The 14,952-nt window shown below is 43.9% G+C and overlaps 1 protein-coding gene and 1 long non-coding RNA gene across 2 annotated transcripts in view; one reads left to right on the top strand and one right to left on the bottom strand.

The window, feature by feature from the left end:
* LOC146072848 (uncharacterized) overlaps positions 1 to 3,921 on the top strand; it is a 42,902-nt gene extending 38,981 nt beyond the window's left edge. Inside the window, exon 4 of the mRNA XM_083180034.1 lies at positions 2,855 to 3,921. Within this exon, the coding sequence (XP_083036160.1) occupies positions 2,855 to 2,865 (11 nt within the window). The 3' untranslated portion in view covers positions 2,866 to 3,921. The remainder of the gene's footprint in view (positions 1 to 2,854) is intronic.
* Positions 1 to 14,952, bottom strand: part of LOC146075866 (uncharacterized) — a 69,958-nt gene that overhangs the window by 48,037 nt on the left and 6,969 nt on the right. The window lies entirely within an intron of this gene.

The raw sequence follows: 14,952 nt of genomic DNA, 5'->3' as shown, positions 1-14,952 counted from the left end.
TAATTTTAAAAATTATTGTATCAAACTCAGAAAAACGCTGCTCAACTACTACGGATCCATCCAAACAGTATGAATGGACCATTGTAATAGATCTCACTGTGAAGTTTTACTTGTATCTTGCAAATTGTATTGTTTGTATCTTGTAAATTGTATTGTATCTCCACAGTAATAAGGAGAAACAATAATGTTATTCAAACACTGTAGACCTATGTAACGAATATGAAAATATTGTAACAGTGTGTAATACACGAATGTAAATGGTAAACTATTTAGAGGAGAGATAAATTACCCACAAAGAACCCGAGACACTGTAAACATATTTTAATCACCCACCGTTTGATCAATAGCAAATTTGCATTATTGTAAATAAATCCCCACGTTAAACACAAAACTTCCAGCAAAAAAGAAGATGTCAGTCCCGAGGAGGCATATACAAAACATTTCATTCAAAGTAAAAAAGGAACAGCCCCGCAATAATAGGGAACTCCATAGCATTATTAATGGAGCGCACTTGGTACGCAAAATAACAACAAAGGGACGTCATTAGAATCAGGAAGTATGTGTTATCCAGATCCGAGTGAAACGCACTTGGAACGCAAACGGCGCCCAACACAGCCCACACCTTAGAAAGAGGAAGTCACGTCACCGCTATCAGGAAGGAAGCCCAACTAGGCTGCATACGAAGTGGAACGCACGTGGAACGCAAACGGCGTTCTGACGGCACCGCTCCTCTAAAAAAGACATTTCTAACATGGGACACATAATCCTCCACTAAGTAAAGCCCCACACAGATGGGGACCCCTCCCAAAACAATTAGTCTCCACTGTAAAGGGGTTAAATTAAGGGAGAAAACTCGCAATTAGGACCGGAAGTGACGTCAGGGACCTCTAGTCTTATATAGAGCTCTGACCAAACAGAAGTCTGAAAGCAGACACTGTGAGAAAGCGATTCACACACCTCTGGTAAGTCCCTGCATATATTTGGCACTTTTTGAAATGATATACGATTACCGTAAGCTCCATCTAAATAGTTTTCCATACCTTTAGACAACTGTTAAATGTCAAATTGCAACTCATGTTTAACTGTAACTAGTTCGAATGTATCACTATGGCACTAAAAAATGGAAGTTCTGTATCAGAATGCAACTTATGTCAAAATGTAACTCGTTTAAATGTATCACTATGATAGTACTAAAGCCTAAAAAGGGAGCACTTTGTAGCAAGAACAAATGAACATAATGTAATATAACAAAAAATCAGTGAATATAATATGCTGCAGAATGTATGTACCTAGCACTACGATATAGGTGCCATATGACTGTCCCACCACTAGGGGAATGGAAATAACCCTTTACACACAATTCCAAACTAAAACGACCCCCAGATAGATAAAATTAGAGGATTACACAGGGAAACCCTCTAGATACTTCTAATAGTGTCCTGATTTATAAAAACAATGGGATAAAATATCTAATATTTCTAAATGAAAATTCATTACTTAGGTGTCCGCCAATAAATTGGACAGCGCAACCCGTATAAGGATCCGACAGAAAATTGTTGGACAGGTTTATCAGCATTAAAGGGTACGTACTCCTCAGGAAATTTAACACGGTACCCCCCGTCCCTTTCCGGTGGGTAACCAATTAGAAATCATAAACGCCTAGAATTTATGTATATTTAAAATGTAAAATTTATTATTTAGGTGCTCTTCAAAACCCTTGAACAGTGCCATTCGTATAAACACTGGACAGATTTCTGTATGACAGACCTTTAAACACCACAGGGTATGTACTCAACAGGAAGTTTAACAGGGTACCTCCTGCTTACCGCAGCCTATCTTATACACATGTTCCTCCTCCACCAGACTTCTTTATGTATGTATATGTTCTTAAATTTTTAGACGTCATCCAAGCGTCATAAGAAGTTTTAAAATAATCCAACCTGAAATCTTTTATAAGCTCAGAATCCCGGTATGTAAACAAAACTCAGCATACCACTAAATATTGCACTTTACAATTAAAAATATTTAAAGGGCTTTCTATATTCTCATAGAGTCTACTACCCCTGAGGAAGCCGTTCGTCGGCGAAACGCGTTGGGTCTCGACTCATTGGAAACATATGAATTATAATTTTACTATTTTTTATGTGAATACTGTCCGATATTGACTATATCATTCATTTTAAATAAAATTTGTTTGCAAATCGCAAATTCGGTATCCACTATTGAATGTCACAGTAAGGTGGAGGTTCCTATATAGCGCTCTCTATATAACACACATACACATAAATATATATATATATATATATATATATATATATACTGTATATATGTATATATATATGACTTGAAAACAGTTGAAAATAAAAACTGAAACGTTGTCCACACAGCCATGTTTGCTGTCCATTTATTATAAGGATTGAAGTCGACGGAGTGCCGCACCATACACCTGTGTATATATATATATATATATATATATATATATATATATATATATATAGCAAAACAGGGGATCCGGCACAGCCACTTAAGGATACAGCTTCGGCGGGTGCTCATACAGCAAACAGCAACTTATACTCCACAGAGGTACTGCACTCCAGCCGTTTTCAGAAACGATTTTATTGTAGACAATGCAGACAGCAACGTTTCAATACAACCAAGTATTATCGTCAGGCTGGTTGTATTGAAACGTTGCTGTCTGCATTGTCTACAATAAAATCGTTTCTGAAAACGGCTGGAGTGCAGTACCTCTGTGGAGTATATATATATATATATATATATATATATATATATATATATATATATTTTTTTTTTTTTTTTATATTTTCAATTAATATTCAATTCTTCTATATTGCAGACCGAGAATGAAAAAGAAAAAGGCTAACTACTAGTTTATGTGAGACTGGGAAGGGAAGCAGCAAGTAACCGCAAGTGGAGTCCTCTTAATGTGTCTGCCCAGCTTGCAAAGCTCACAAAGTGACAGGACACAGTTTAGCTCCACCCCTGAAACTCCTGCAAAGCTCTGACCTCGGGTCTTATTGGCCAACCATCTGTACTGCAAACCAGATGTGGTCCATGGGTGAAACCATTGATGGTTTCTATGCAGATGGTTTCACACCATCGATGTTACCCATCTATGGTACTATTGATGGCCATCATTGATGGGTAACCCATCAATGGTGGCCATCCCTAGTCTCACTAGAGATTAATCCCCCTCAACCCCCCTTCTTCCCTGTATAAACTGGAGCAACTGAGATGGGGAGGAAAGAGATAGTAGTTGTCTCCTTACACTCCGGCTTCCTCAGGAGCAAATGACACATTTGCTCCTGAAGAAGCCGGAGTGTAGCATCTGGGGAAACGCGTTGAGCAACCATTTCTTCACACTTCCAACTACATTTTTTACCAACCATTGGCTGACTTTCCTGTGAGTTCACCCCTCCATTAAAGATCTGGACTTTGCATATGAGAAGATTGCCTTGTTCCTAATATCAGCTTTGCAAATGGGAGTCCTCTCTAGGATTCTTGAGCTCTTGCAAATATAGAGCACCATCAAGGGACCGGATGGATCCCAGCAGCCACTACATCTATAAGGATAGGTAATATTTATATACCATCAAAATTGATAAAGTTGCAAAGTGTGATTTATTCTGTACTTTTTAGAGCAAAAATAGCTCATATCTGGAGCTAAATATTCCATTCAATAATATACCTGTGATATTGAGTAATTTTTATTGTGTTATAAATGTTTAAATAAATGTTATTTTTTTTATTGAACCATCTTGTACTATTTCAGCCAGCGCTGGCCCACTCTGTTCTCTTTGGCTTATCTTACTATTGGGCAGTGACTACCCCTTGCCAGCTGCTGCTAATTACACAACACACAACCCCCCTTTTTTCTGTCTCCTTACACTGATTATAAGAAGTAATGCCATAAAATAGAGCAGTACACAGACCCTAGTCAAGTAATTGTGAGGGGTGGGATCATTCAGGCCAACACAGAAGTTAAATCAGAAGTGCAATTTTGATCAAATGGAGGGACCTAAAAGGTAGAAAGTGTACCACATCAATATGCTCAAAAAATTTCATGACAGAGGAACATGTGTGTTAGCTGTGTACATATGGAGCCATTTTAATACATCCCAACAGTGCGCCATTCACCGAGACTGGGACGCATGAGTGTCTTACTTCTCACGTGTCCCATTGCTGTGAATGGGTCACATGAGTGTCTCACACGTTCACCCATCCCTTCTCAATGAATAAAGAGCCAAGTCAGGAAGATATAGGCCCTTATTCTGATCGGTGCGGCCGGATCCGAATATGCGGCCAGGACCGTGCGTGCGAAACCCCGCCTTCCATACGGATCGCCAACTCCGTCCGTACGCGGTAAGAAGCTGGCCGAACGGACCGCACGTGTATTTTTCACGGAATACGCCTCCTCCATCTAAGGGAACCTCCCCCATCATTCGATGGTCGCAGACCATCGAATGCTGGACCGAGCGGTCCACCAGCTCCCGCAACCTCAGACCACACGGACATTTCTCCGTGCAAAAGCAGGGATCTGGGCGGGCAGCTGACATCCGGCGATGTCATATGTCCGCCCCCTACACATGCGTCACGGCCGCATTACCATACGTACGCCCAGCGTTTTCATGGGAACTCCCATGAAACGCAGGGCGTATGCATATGGTAATGAGCCCAAATAGATCTTCACGCCCCTCTCCACCCCCTGTTCGGAGTGTTCACATATCATGCGTGATTTGGTCGTACGCCCAGCTCGCACATGCGCAGAGACGCCTCTGCACATGCGCAGACACAAAACATCGGTGGCACGAACGCACGCGGTTATTACCGCACCAACCAGAATAAGGGCCATAGTGTGCTGTTGGGATGAATGACAATGACTCCATCTGTAGCCTGCCTGAGAGTGATCAGGAGCACGGTCCCTTACTAGATCTGGCATCGACTGTAAAGAAGGGGGGCTCACTGGTCACTGAACATTACAGAAAGGAGCTGTCAGAGGTGCAGTTACAACAGCTGACACACTCTTTGTGGGTTATTCTGGTTCACTCGCAAAGACAAATTCACTTTCTAATGGACAAAACCATATGCACTGTAGGTGGGGCTGATTTAAGTAACATGTGTAGAGAGAGTTAGATTTGGGTGGGGGGGTGTCCTTCAAACTGATATTGCAGTGTAAAAATAAAGCAGCCAGTACTTACCCTGCACAGAAACAAAATAACTCACCACAATCTAACTCTCTCTGCACATATTACATTTGGATGCGGTCATTTGGTCTACAGCATGATGGTCGACAGTCATTAGATCGACACCATTATGTCGACATGGGAAAATATCAACATGGTTCTAGGTTGAAAGGTCATTCGTTCGACAGTGTCTAGATCATGGGTCCTCAAACTGCGGCCCTCCAGATGTTGTGAAACTACAATTCCCAGCATGCCTTGCCACAGTTTTGCTATAAGGGATTGTTAAAACTGTGGCAAGGCATGCTGGGATTTGTAGTTTCACAACATCTGGAGGGCCGCAGTTTGAGGACCCATGGTCTAGATCGACAGTCAAAAGGTTAACATGGGGTTTTTCACTGTTCCCTGAGCTAAAATGTGCCGACAGGCGGTATTTTATGCCCTACCATCCACTAGGGCGCGGAGGGAGAATAAAATAGTGTGCTGAGCGCAGCGAGGCACCGTGCCCGAAGCATCGTGAGAGCAGCGAGCGTTGCGGTGCACTTTAAAATGTGTCCTTGTCGACTGTGTTGATATTCAGGTAAAAAAAAATAGTGAAAAACCCCATGTCGATCTTTTGACTGTCAACCTAGACATTGTCGAACTAATGACCTGTCGAACAAATGACCTTTTGACCTAGAACCATGTTGACCTTTTCCCATGTCGACTAATGGTGTCGACCTATTGACTGTCGAGCATCATGCTTTAGACCAAATGATCCCAACACATTACATCTGCCCCACCTGCAGTGCACATGGTTTTGTCCATTAGTGAGTGCATTTGCCTTTGCGAGTGAACCAGAATAACCCCCCTTTGTCCATATCGGTCACATTTTACAGGAAACCTGAAAAAACGGGTTGGGATCATTTGGTCTATTGCATTATGGTCGAAAGTCATTAGGTCGAATCCATTAGGTCGACATGCTAAAAGGTCGACATGACTCTAGGTCGACATGGGAAAAGGTTGACATGATTCTAGGTCGAAAGGTCATTAGTTCGACAGGTCATTAGTTCGACAAGGTCATTAGTTCGACATTGTCTATGTCGACATTCACAAGGTCGACATGGGGTTTTTCACTGTTTTTTTTACCTGAATGTCAACACAGTCGACATGGACACAGTTTAAAGTGCACTGCATCCCCTCGCATCGCTCGCTGCGCTCGCAATGCGTCGGGCGCGGTGCCTCGCTACGCTCGGCACACTATTTTATTCTCCCACCACGCCCTAGTGGATGGTAGGGCATGAAATACCGCCTGTCGGCACATGTTGGCTCAAAAAACAGTGAAAAACTCCATGTCGACCTTGTGAATGTCGACATAGACAATGTCGAACGAATGACCTTGTCGAACTAATGACCTGTCGAACTAATGACCTTTCGAACTAGAATCATGTCGACCTTTTCCCATGTCGACCTAGAGTCATGTCGACCTAATGGATTCGACCTAATGACTGTCGACCATAATGCAGTAGACCAAATGACCGCATCCCCTTAGAAGTGCTGGAAGGCCATGAATGCATACCTCCCAATATTGAGGAAAGGGGAGGAGGGACGATTCGTGCGCCTCTGGTGTGTGCCTGAAATTTTGGGGGGCGTGACCTCATAACAAGGGGGCATGGTCTATCTCTGTGAGGCCACGCCCCCATTTTCGCCACTGTGGGGACATGGCTGGTGGCTCTGGGAGCTGCTGACTATGGGGGTTATTTTGGTTCACTCTTTCTGACAAATTCCTTCTTAGATGAACAAAACCATGTGCACTGCAGGTGGGGCAGATGTAACTTGTACAGAGAGAGTTAGATTTGGGTTGGGTTTTACTTCAAAGTGAGATCTATATTGCAGTGTAAAAATAAAGCAGTCAGTATTTACCCATGTTTAACATACCTGGGAGAAGCGATTGAGGTCTCTTGAGACAGAACAACAGATAACGATCTAATATTCTAACCAAATATACTCAAACATTCCCAACAACCTGACCAGATCAAGATTTATATGTACTGTATTTCCTGTCCATTTGTAATATTTTTATAATTATACATTTTGGATTAAAAGATAATTAATTCTAGCATATTCTTTGTGTCTCTTGGTGAATCTGAGAGCCTGTGAGGCCAAAGCTACCAACTTAAGTTTAAGGTGAGTGCTGCAGATAGCTGAAGAGGACTGTCTGGTGTCCATACAGTACATTGATGTTTTGGGTTTCTTTGTTGGTGATAGTTACCGGGTTTTCATTAACCACCCATGCTGAGGTATCCATAACTCTCTGGTGGTGATTCTCAGATTGCGGTATCAGGTGATTCAGCCAGCCAGTCATGTCAACATTCTAAAAATGACACCACTCAACTACAAATGCAGCCCATGCCCTGACTGCAGGCCTTGACAATAATACTCTTAAATACTACACTCTATATCAGCTGGCCAAGTGTACATCAGGATTTTCAGCAATGCACTTATCAGGGGGCATTATATTGTAGGGATTGGTATGAATCCCGGTGGTCAAAATCCCAAAATCCCGACCGCCGAAATCCCAACAAGGGGGAGGTGGTTCGCCCCCCCCCCCTTGAGGGCTCGCTGCGCTCGCCACGCAGTGGGCCCAGTGCCTCGCTACGCTAGGCACAACAATTTATTCTCCCTCTATGGGTGTTGTGGACACCCACAGAGGAACAAAGTGCCTGGGTTCCTGCGTCGGGATTTCGAGCACCGGGATTTCAACTGCATCCCATATTGTAGACAGGATTACAGTTGCAGACAACCTTTCTTGGAAATACATACAGATATACCAGAATACCAACACTTTTATGGTAAGCTGGCTCCATCTGTAGGTTGACACATGACTGATTATTTCAATAGCCTCCTTACCAGTATCCCTAAGAAAAGACTCTCACTGCTACAATCCATTTTGAATGCTGCTGCTAGGCTGATCTTCCTGGCTAGACGTTCATCGTCTGCTGATCCGCTCTGCCAGTCCCTCCATTGGTTGCCTGTATATTACCGCATTCAATATAAAATACTTCTACTTACATACAAAGCCATCACTCTGACTACACCGACTTATATCTCTTTGTTTATCTCAAAATATATCCCCACTGACCTCTCTGCTCTGCACAATATCTGCGTCTCTCATCCACACTCATTACTCGCTCCCACTTACACTTGCAGGATTTTTGACGGGCAGCACCCACCCTATGGAATGCCCTTCCACGCACACTAAGACTCTCCTCTAGCCTCCAAACTTTCAAGTGTTCCCTGAAATCTCACCTCTTCAGGCAGCTTATAATATTCAGGACCTCCACACAAGCTACAGTAGGATTCACATTTAATTGCATTCCATCAGGACTGTCTAGTAATCTGATGGGACTGCCATGCTATGGAATCCTATCCTTATGTATCCCTCCTATTATCCCTATAGATTGTAAGCTTGCGAGCAGGGCCCTCCTACCTCCATGTTGGATTGTTTCTACCCAGTTTGTTTAATCACTGTTGTTTCCAATTGTAAAGCGCAACGGAATCTGCTGCGCTATATAAGGCACTGTAACGGAATCTGCTGCGCTATATAAGACACTGTAACGGAATATGCTGCACTAAATAAGAACCTGTAACGGAATCTGCTGCGCTATATAAGACGCTGTAACGGAATCTGCTGCGCTATATAAGACACTGTAACGGAATCTGCTGCGCTATATAAGAAACTGTAACGGAATCTGCTGCTCTATATAAGACACTGTAACGGAATCTGCTGCACTATATAAGACACTGTAATGGAATCTGCTGAGCTATATAAGACGCTGTAACAGAATCTGCTGCGCTATATAAGACACTGTAACGGAATATGCTGCGCTATATAAGACACTGTAACGGAATCTGCTGCGCTATATAAGACACTGTAACGGAATATGCTGCGCTATATAAGACGCTGTAACGGAATCTGCTGCGCTATATAAGACACTGTAACGGAATCTGCTGCGCTATATAAGACACTGTAACGGAATCTGCTGCTCTATATAAGACGCTGTAACGGAATCTGCTGCGCTATATAAGACACTGTAATGGAATCTGCTGCGCTATATAAGACACTGTAACGGAATCTGCTGCGCTATATAAGACGCTGTAACGGAATCTGCTGCGCTATATAAGACTCTGTAACGGAATCTGCTGCGCTATATAAGACACTGTAACGGAATCTGCTGCGCTATATAAGACACTGTAACGGAATCTGCTGCGCTATATAAGACACTGTAACTTTCAAGGGAGTGGATGTGTTTTGCAGAAGCTCCTGAGAAGGTAGAATCCCAGTGCACAGCGAGAGCTCCCCCCTCAGGCCTCCCCAAGCCAGGGGACCTCTGTGGGGGTAGAGTGCAGGCAGGTCCTGGTGCCGGAGGGCCTGCTATATCATGGTGAAAGGCAGAAGACGTGGGGCTGTGTGCCCGTCCAGGAGGAAAAACATCCCTGCTGCTAGTACATCAGCAGCGGGAACCTCAGAGGAAAATGTGCAAGGTATGGAGAATGTCCCCCCGGATGATTCCGGAGGTACCCCAGTAGCAAGCCAGCTGCGGGGGGAAATAATGGAAGAACCCGGCGGGGGAGCAAACGTCGGCGGCGGCAAAATAGCGGCCGCGGGGGGACAAAGCAAAGGAGACCTACCATCTGAGGTGGAGGATGACCTCATAGTGTCTGAAGAGGAAGATGCCAGTGAGATGGAAAGTGAAACAGAGACTTTTGTCAAAATGGGTCTAAAAGAGCTACTCATTGAATCGAAAAGGATCCACAGCAGGTTATATCATGCAAAAAAGAAAAGAAATACCTGTCGTATATGGGAGCGCCAGAAATGGAGAGATCGAATAATGTTACACACTAACTCCTGTTCCAAAGTTAAAAATCAAATATCTATCAAAATGAAAGAAGAAAAGGAAAAAGGTCAATCCTTACCAGCAGGAGAAGGGTTAATGGCAGTCCAGGTGATGCAGGTTTCACCTGCAGCAGCAGAAGGCAGTGATGACATCATCCATGGGGGAGGGGTACTGCTCCAGGCTGATCCTGCACAGAGAGTGGAAGAAAACAGCCTCATGGAAACAGAGGCCAGAGTGCAGATTGACAGATTGACATTTGTGTATGAAAAAAACTGCCAATCCAATCCAGAGGGAGAAAGACAGCAGAGCATGATGCAGATGGAGAGGATGGAGGAAGAATCTACCATCCAGCCCAGATCGGAGGACCCCCAGGAGGCGGTGAGTATGGAAATCGTTATGTGTGAGACCGAGAGAGACGCTGCCTTCCTGGGGACACCAGAGGTCTTGAGATCTAAGGCGCATGTAATGTCAGAAGTACTGCCGTCGCCCTGTGAGGTCCTAACAGCGGGGGGAAAAGCAGCGGCTGCTGATAGCGCTGTTCAGGACCGAAGGGAGATACCAAAGACTGTGGTTGCGACTACCTCCAATAAATTTAAAGACTGTGTTATGGACAGTCAAAAGGCTGGACCAAGTAATGTCCAATTCATTGAGAAGCCTGTTTCTTTTGCAAAAGTAAATGCTGATAATGTTTGCTTAGGGCATGAGAATGGTGTAAGTGGAAAAGTGTCAGCAGTAACAAAGGCGGGAGAACTACTTACGCAAGGACAAAAAAGACTGAATGTGGACAATTTAACTGCAAGGGAAAAAGCTATCTTTAAAACTGTGTTTGGTCAGATTGGTGCGCCTGTGGGTGCTAAGAGTGCTCTAAAAATTATTGCAGACCAAGTGGAGAAAAAGTCAGTTGCTGACATGTCAGCTGAGTCTGTGTCGACTAAGATTAAGACCCCAATATCGTATGCAAAAATATTAAGTGGGGACGTAAGGTCTAAAGATAATAATGCTAATCAAGAGAATGCACAAAAGAACTCATATGGCAGAAGGCATTTGTTACAATTTAAATGGGTTGGTACAGGGCCTGTACCGTCGCAGGTTGATTTTTTGAAAATGGTGTTTTCCTTAGATTGCTCAGCTGGAGACCTCTCTGCGTGCATTCATCCAGACAGGTCTCCTTTCTTTGACCTAAGTTTTCTTTCACTCCATAGAATGCATAAGGTCTTTGAAGAGTGGGAAGAGAGGAAAGGGGAGGAAAAATTTGCAGATTTTACAGTTGTTGCATCCTCATCAAGGCCTGAGTATGTAAAACTGAGAATACTGGTACGGAATGACCTAATTCCTGCACATGACATTGAATTTTGGCTAAGTAGGCTGTGTACAGTCAAAAGCAAATTAGTTAAAGTGGGTCACACCCTGGGTGTATGGGGAGGTGCGTGGTCTGCCCTGGTCAGATTGGCGCAGGAGGAGGGCAGGACCGTGCATCTTCCATCCGCCGCATACATAGGCCGGGATAGAATTCAGATATTCTATCCCGGTCAACCCCGCACGTGTTTTAGATGTGGCTTGGTGGGCCACACAAGTAGTGAATGTGGCGAGCAAAAATGCAATTTGTGTGGTGAGACCGGGCACACATCTAGCACGTGCAATAAAGTTAAATGCAATTTGTGTGGGGAGGAGGGCCACCCATATAGCAGATGTCCCAATTCTGTAAAAAGACCCATAGGAAAACAAAGTGAACATACCCCTGTCACAGTCCCATTTTCAAAAGTGGTGGTGGGGAAAGATAACCAAATTCAATGGTGCAAAGGTGTAGAAGAAAAGGAGGAAGATTTCCAGGTAGTGAGAAGAGGGAAGAAGGGAAAGCAGACTAAAGAGAATATCCCTGGTCACCTTGACCTCTCAAACAGATTTTTAATATTTTCAGAGAGTGAAGAAGAATCAGAGAGAGAGCTGGGTGAAGGAGAAATTATCAGGGAAAAAGAAGGGCTAACTTTCAAGTCTGGTGAAAATAAAAATAAGAGAAGCAGAAAAGTAGACAAAAAACAAAAAATTAAAGACAGACAAACTGAACAGAGAGAAAAAGTGATGACAAAACATAGAAAAGGGGCGGACGTAGTGAGAGCGAGTGAGGAACCAAAAGAGAAAATTGACAAGAGGGTGGCTGAGAAGGAATCAGAGGATACAGAAGAGGGCGTTCTTGGAAGGGCAGAGATCCAAAGAGACAACCCAGCCGGGTCCTTTGTCCTTCCTGAGAATGACCCAGACACTAAAAAAGAGGGGAAGCCACCTGACCCAGAAGTGAATAATGATGGTTTGTCTGAGGATATGGATGTGGTTGCAAATGTGGAGGGTGAAGGGGAATGCAAGGATGGTGAAGGTAAAGGTGAAGGTAAATAGGTATTATGTATACCACTATAAATCTATTTATGGATCCCCACCTCATCAAATGTGCCACTATAAATGTGGCCTCTATATCATCAGACAGGGCTCGGCTTATGGCCTATGATTTTTTAAAAGGCAAGGATTTTGACATACTTTTCCTTCAAGAGACTAGAACGAGAACTCTGGAAGTGCTTCACAAAGCCAAAAGAGAGTGGACAAGAGGCCCCTCTTTATGGTCTCTTGCAGCCGAGCCCTACAGTGGAGTGGCGGTGATTTTTACCGACAAGGTAACCGTAAATAGATTCATAGAACTGGAAGTAGGAAGATGTATGGTTTTGGACATCAATCTTAGAGGGCAGGACCTAAGGCTAATAAACATCTATGGCCCCCAATCTCCTTGGGATAGGAAATGCCTTTTTAAGTTGATAAAACCTTTCCTATTCACAGCCCAGCAAGTCATTTTTGGGGGTGACTTTAACACCGTCATCCGACCGAAAGATAGAGGAGGGTCCAAAAATAATGGGACTCTGGGCTATGATGCAAATTTTTTAGTTAGCATGGTACAGCAGGCTGGTCTAGAGGATGTCCATGTTAAACATTTCCCAGACCTCACGGGTTACACTTTTTTTAGTGGTAGCCGTAGGTCTAGAATAGATAGGTTTTTTGTTAAAAGAGGTTCCAAAACTCTTCCCCCCAAGGTAGAGCCAGTAGAATTCTCTGATCACTGTTTTTTTTCTTTCTCTTTGAATGCTTCTGAGACCATTCAGAAAGGAAGAGGCCTCTGGAGGTTGAATGCTGAGCTCCTGAAGGACGCGAGCGTGATGCAGTCTCTTCGAGATCTTCTGTCGGATCATGAATCGCTGTTGGAGGCTGGATGGAGTAGATCTGAGTGGTGGGAGGTATTGAAAAAGAAAGTCCAGGGTTTCTTCAAAAGGCTGGTAAGAAAGAGAAACTTGATAAAGAACAATACCTACCTTGCCTTAAAAAGGGAACTAGATTTCTTGATCTCTGAGAATGGAGATGGTGGGGAAATCTCCAGAGTGAAGTCTCAGATGAGAGAGTATCAGTATGATCGGTTGGCTTCTTTGATCTTGGAAAGGGATTACGGTACTTACCACTCACCGGACCCCTACCAGGATTGTGGGAAGAGAACTGAGGTTAAAGAGATCAGAGGCCTTTATGATGGACAGGGTGTGCTTCAAGAAGGGAAGGAAGGCATCCTAAAAGTCGTTAAGGATTTTTACTCTGACCTTTTGTCTGAGAAATCACTGACCAGAGAGAGGATGGAAACTTTCCTGAGGGAAACCCCAGGTCTGGTCGATCCAGGTACCTCTCTTGATTGTTTGAGCAACAAAATAAGTGTAGAGGAAGTTAGGGAAGCGATTGATGGCTTGTCATCAAAGAAGTCACCCGGACCTGATGGTCTAACATCGGAATTCTATAAGGAATTATCTGATGTCATAGCTCCCCGTCTCACAGAGGTTTTCAACACCTGTTTGGAGGAGGGTGAACTCACTCCTTCCATGAGGCGGTCGGCACTTATTTTGTTGTTTAAAAGCAAAGACCGAACTCGTATTGAGAACTGGCGCCCCATAGCCCTTCTCAATACAGATAGAAAGATTTTGGCAAAAGTTTTCTTCAACAGAATAATGGAGTTCTCAAGGAAGCTCCTTTCCCCCTTCCAGCACTGCACCGTGAAAGGGCGAAGCACTTTTAGTGCGGTTCTTGGTGTCCGGGAAGCCGTGGAACGGTGCAGGGCTGGAAAGATTGGGAAATATCTGCTGGCATTGGACCAATCCAAGGCCTTTGACCGTGTCAATCACAAGTACCTCTGGGCTTTACTGGAAAGGTATGGCTTCCCAGGGAAAATGGTAAATTGGCTAGAAATTTTGTATAAGAAGGCCGAGAGCTTCCCTCTTGTCAATGGTTGGGTAGGGCCCGCCTTTGACGTGGACTCGGGAGTACTTCAGGGATGCCCCCTGAGCTCTCTCCTCTATGTGTTTGCAATTGATCCTTTTATTAGGAGGATTGAAAACAGCATATTGGAGGGATTGCAGCTGGCTCCGGATTTCACATTGAAGGTGACAGCCTATGCGGATGATGTCACCATTGTTCTGTCATCAATGGCAGAGGCAAGTGTCATCGACCAACTGGTCCAGATTTATTCTGAGGCTTCCGGTTCAAAAGTGAACAAAGACAAGAGTGAAGTTTTCTGGATGGGGGAGGGAGGGGAAGAATTTCCTCTCCCGGACACTTTCCCAGAGGCCAATGACACCATAAAAGTTCTTGGCATCCAATTCGACCATGGCGATTATGCCTCTGCAAACTGGGAGAGGAAGCTTGAGGATGCAACCAAGAAAGTGAGCCTATGGAAGAGACAAAAGTTGTCTATGAGGGAAAGGGTTGATATATGCAAAACCTATTTGGTACCTATGTTTTTGTATGTCAGCTATGTCTGTTGCTTGCCTCAATCGATGTGGTCTAGGTTATGTTCCTTGTTT

The sequence above is a fragment of the Crinia signifera genome, chromosome 4 (assembly GCF_055691185.1).
Source record: "Crinia signifera chromosome 4, ASM5569118v1, whole genome shotgun sequence".
In the NCBI taxonomy this organism is placed as follows: domain Eukaryota; kingdom Metazoa; phylum Chordata; class Amphibia; order Anura; family Myobatrachidae; genus Crinia; species Crinia signifera.
The sequence above is the reverse complement of the archived record's forward strand: the minus strand, read 5'-3'. Positions and strand labels throughout refer to the sequence as shown.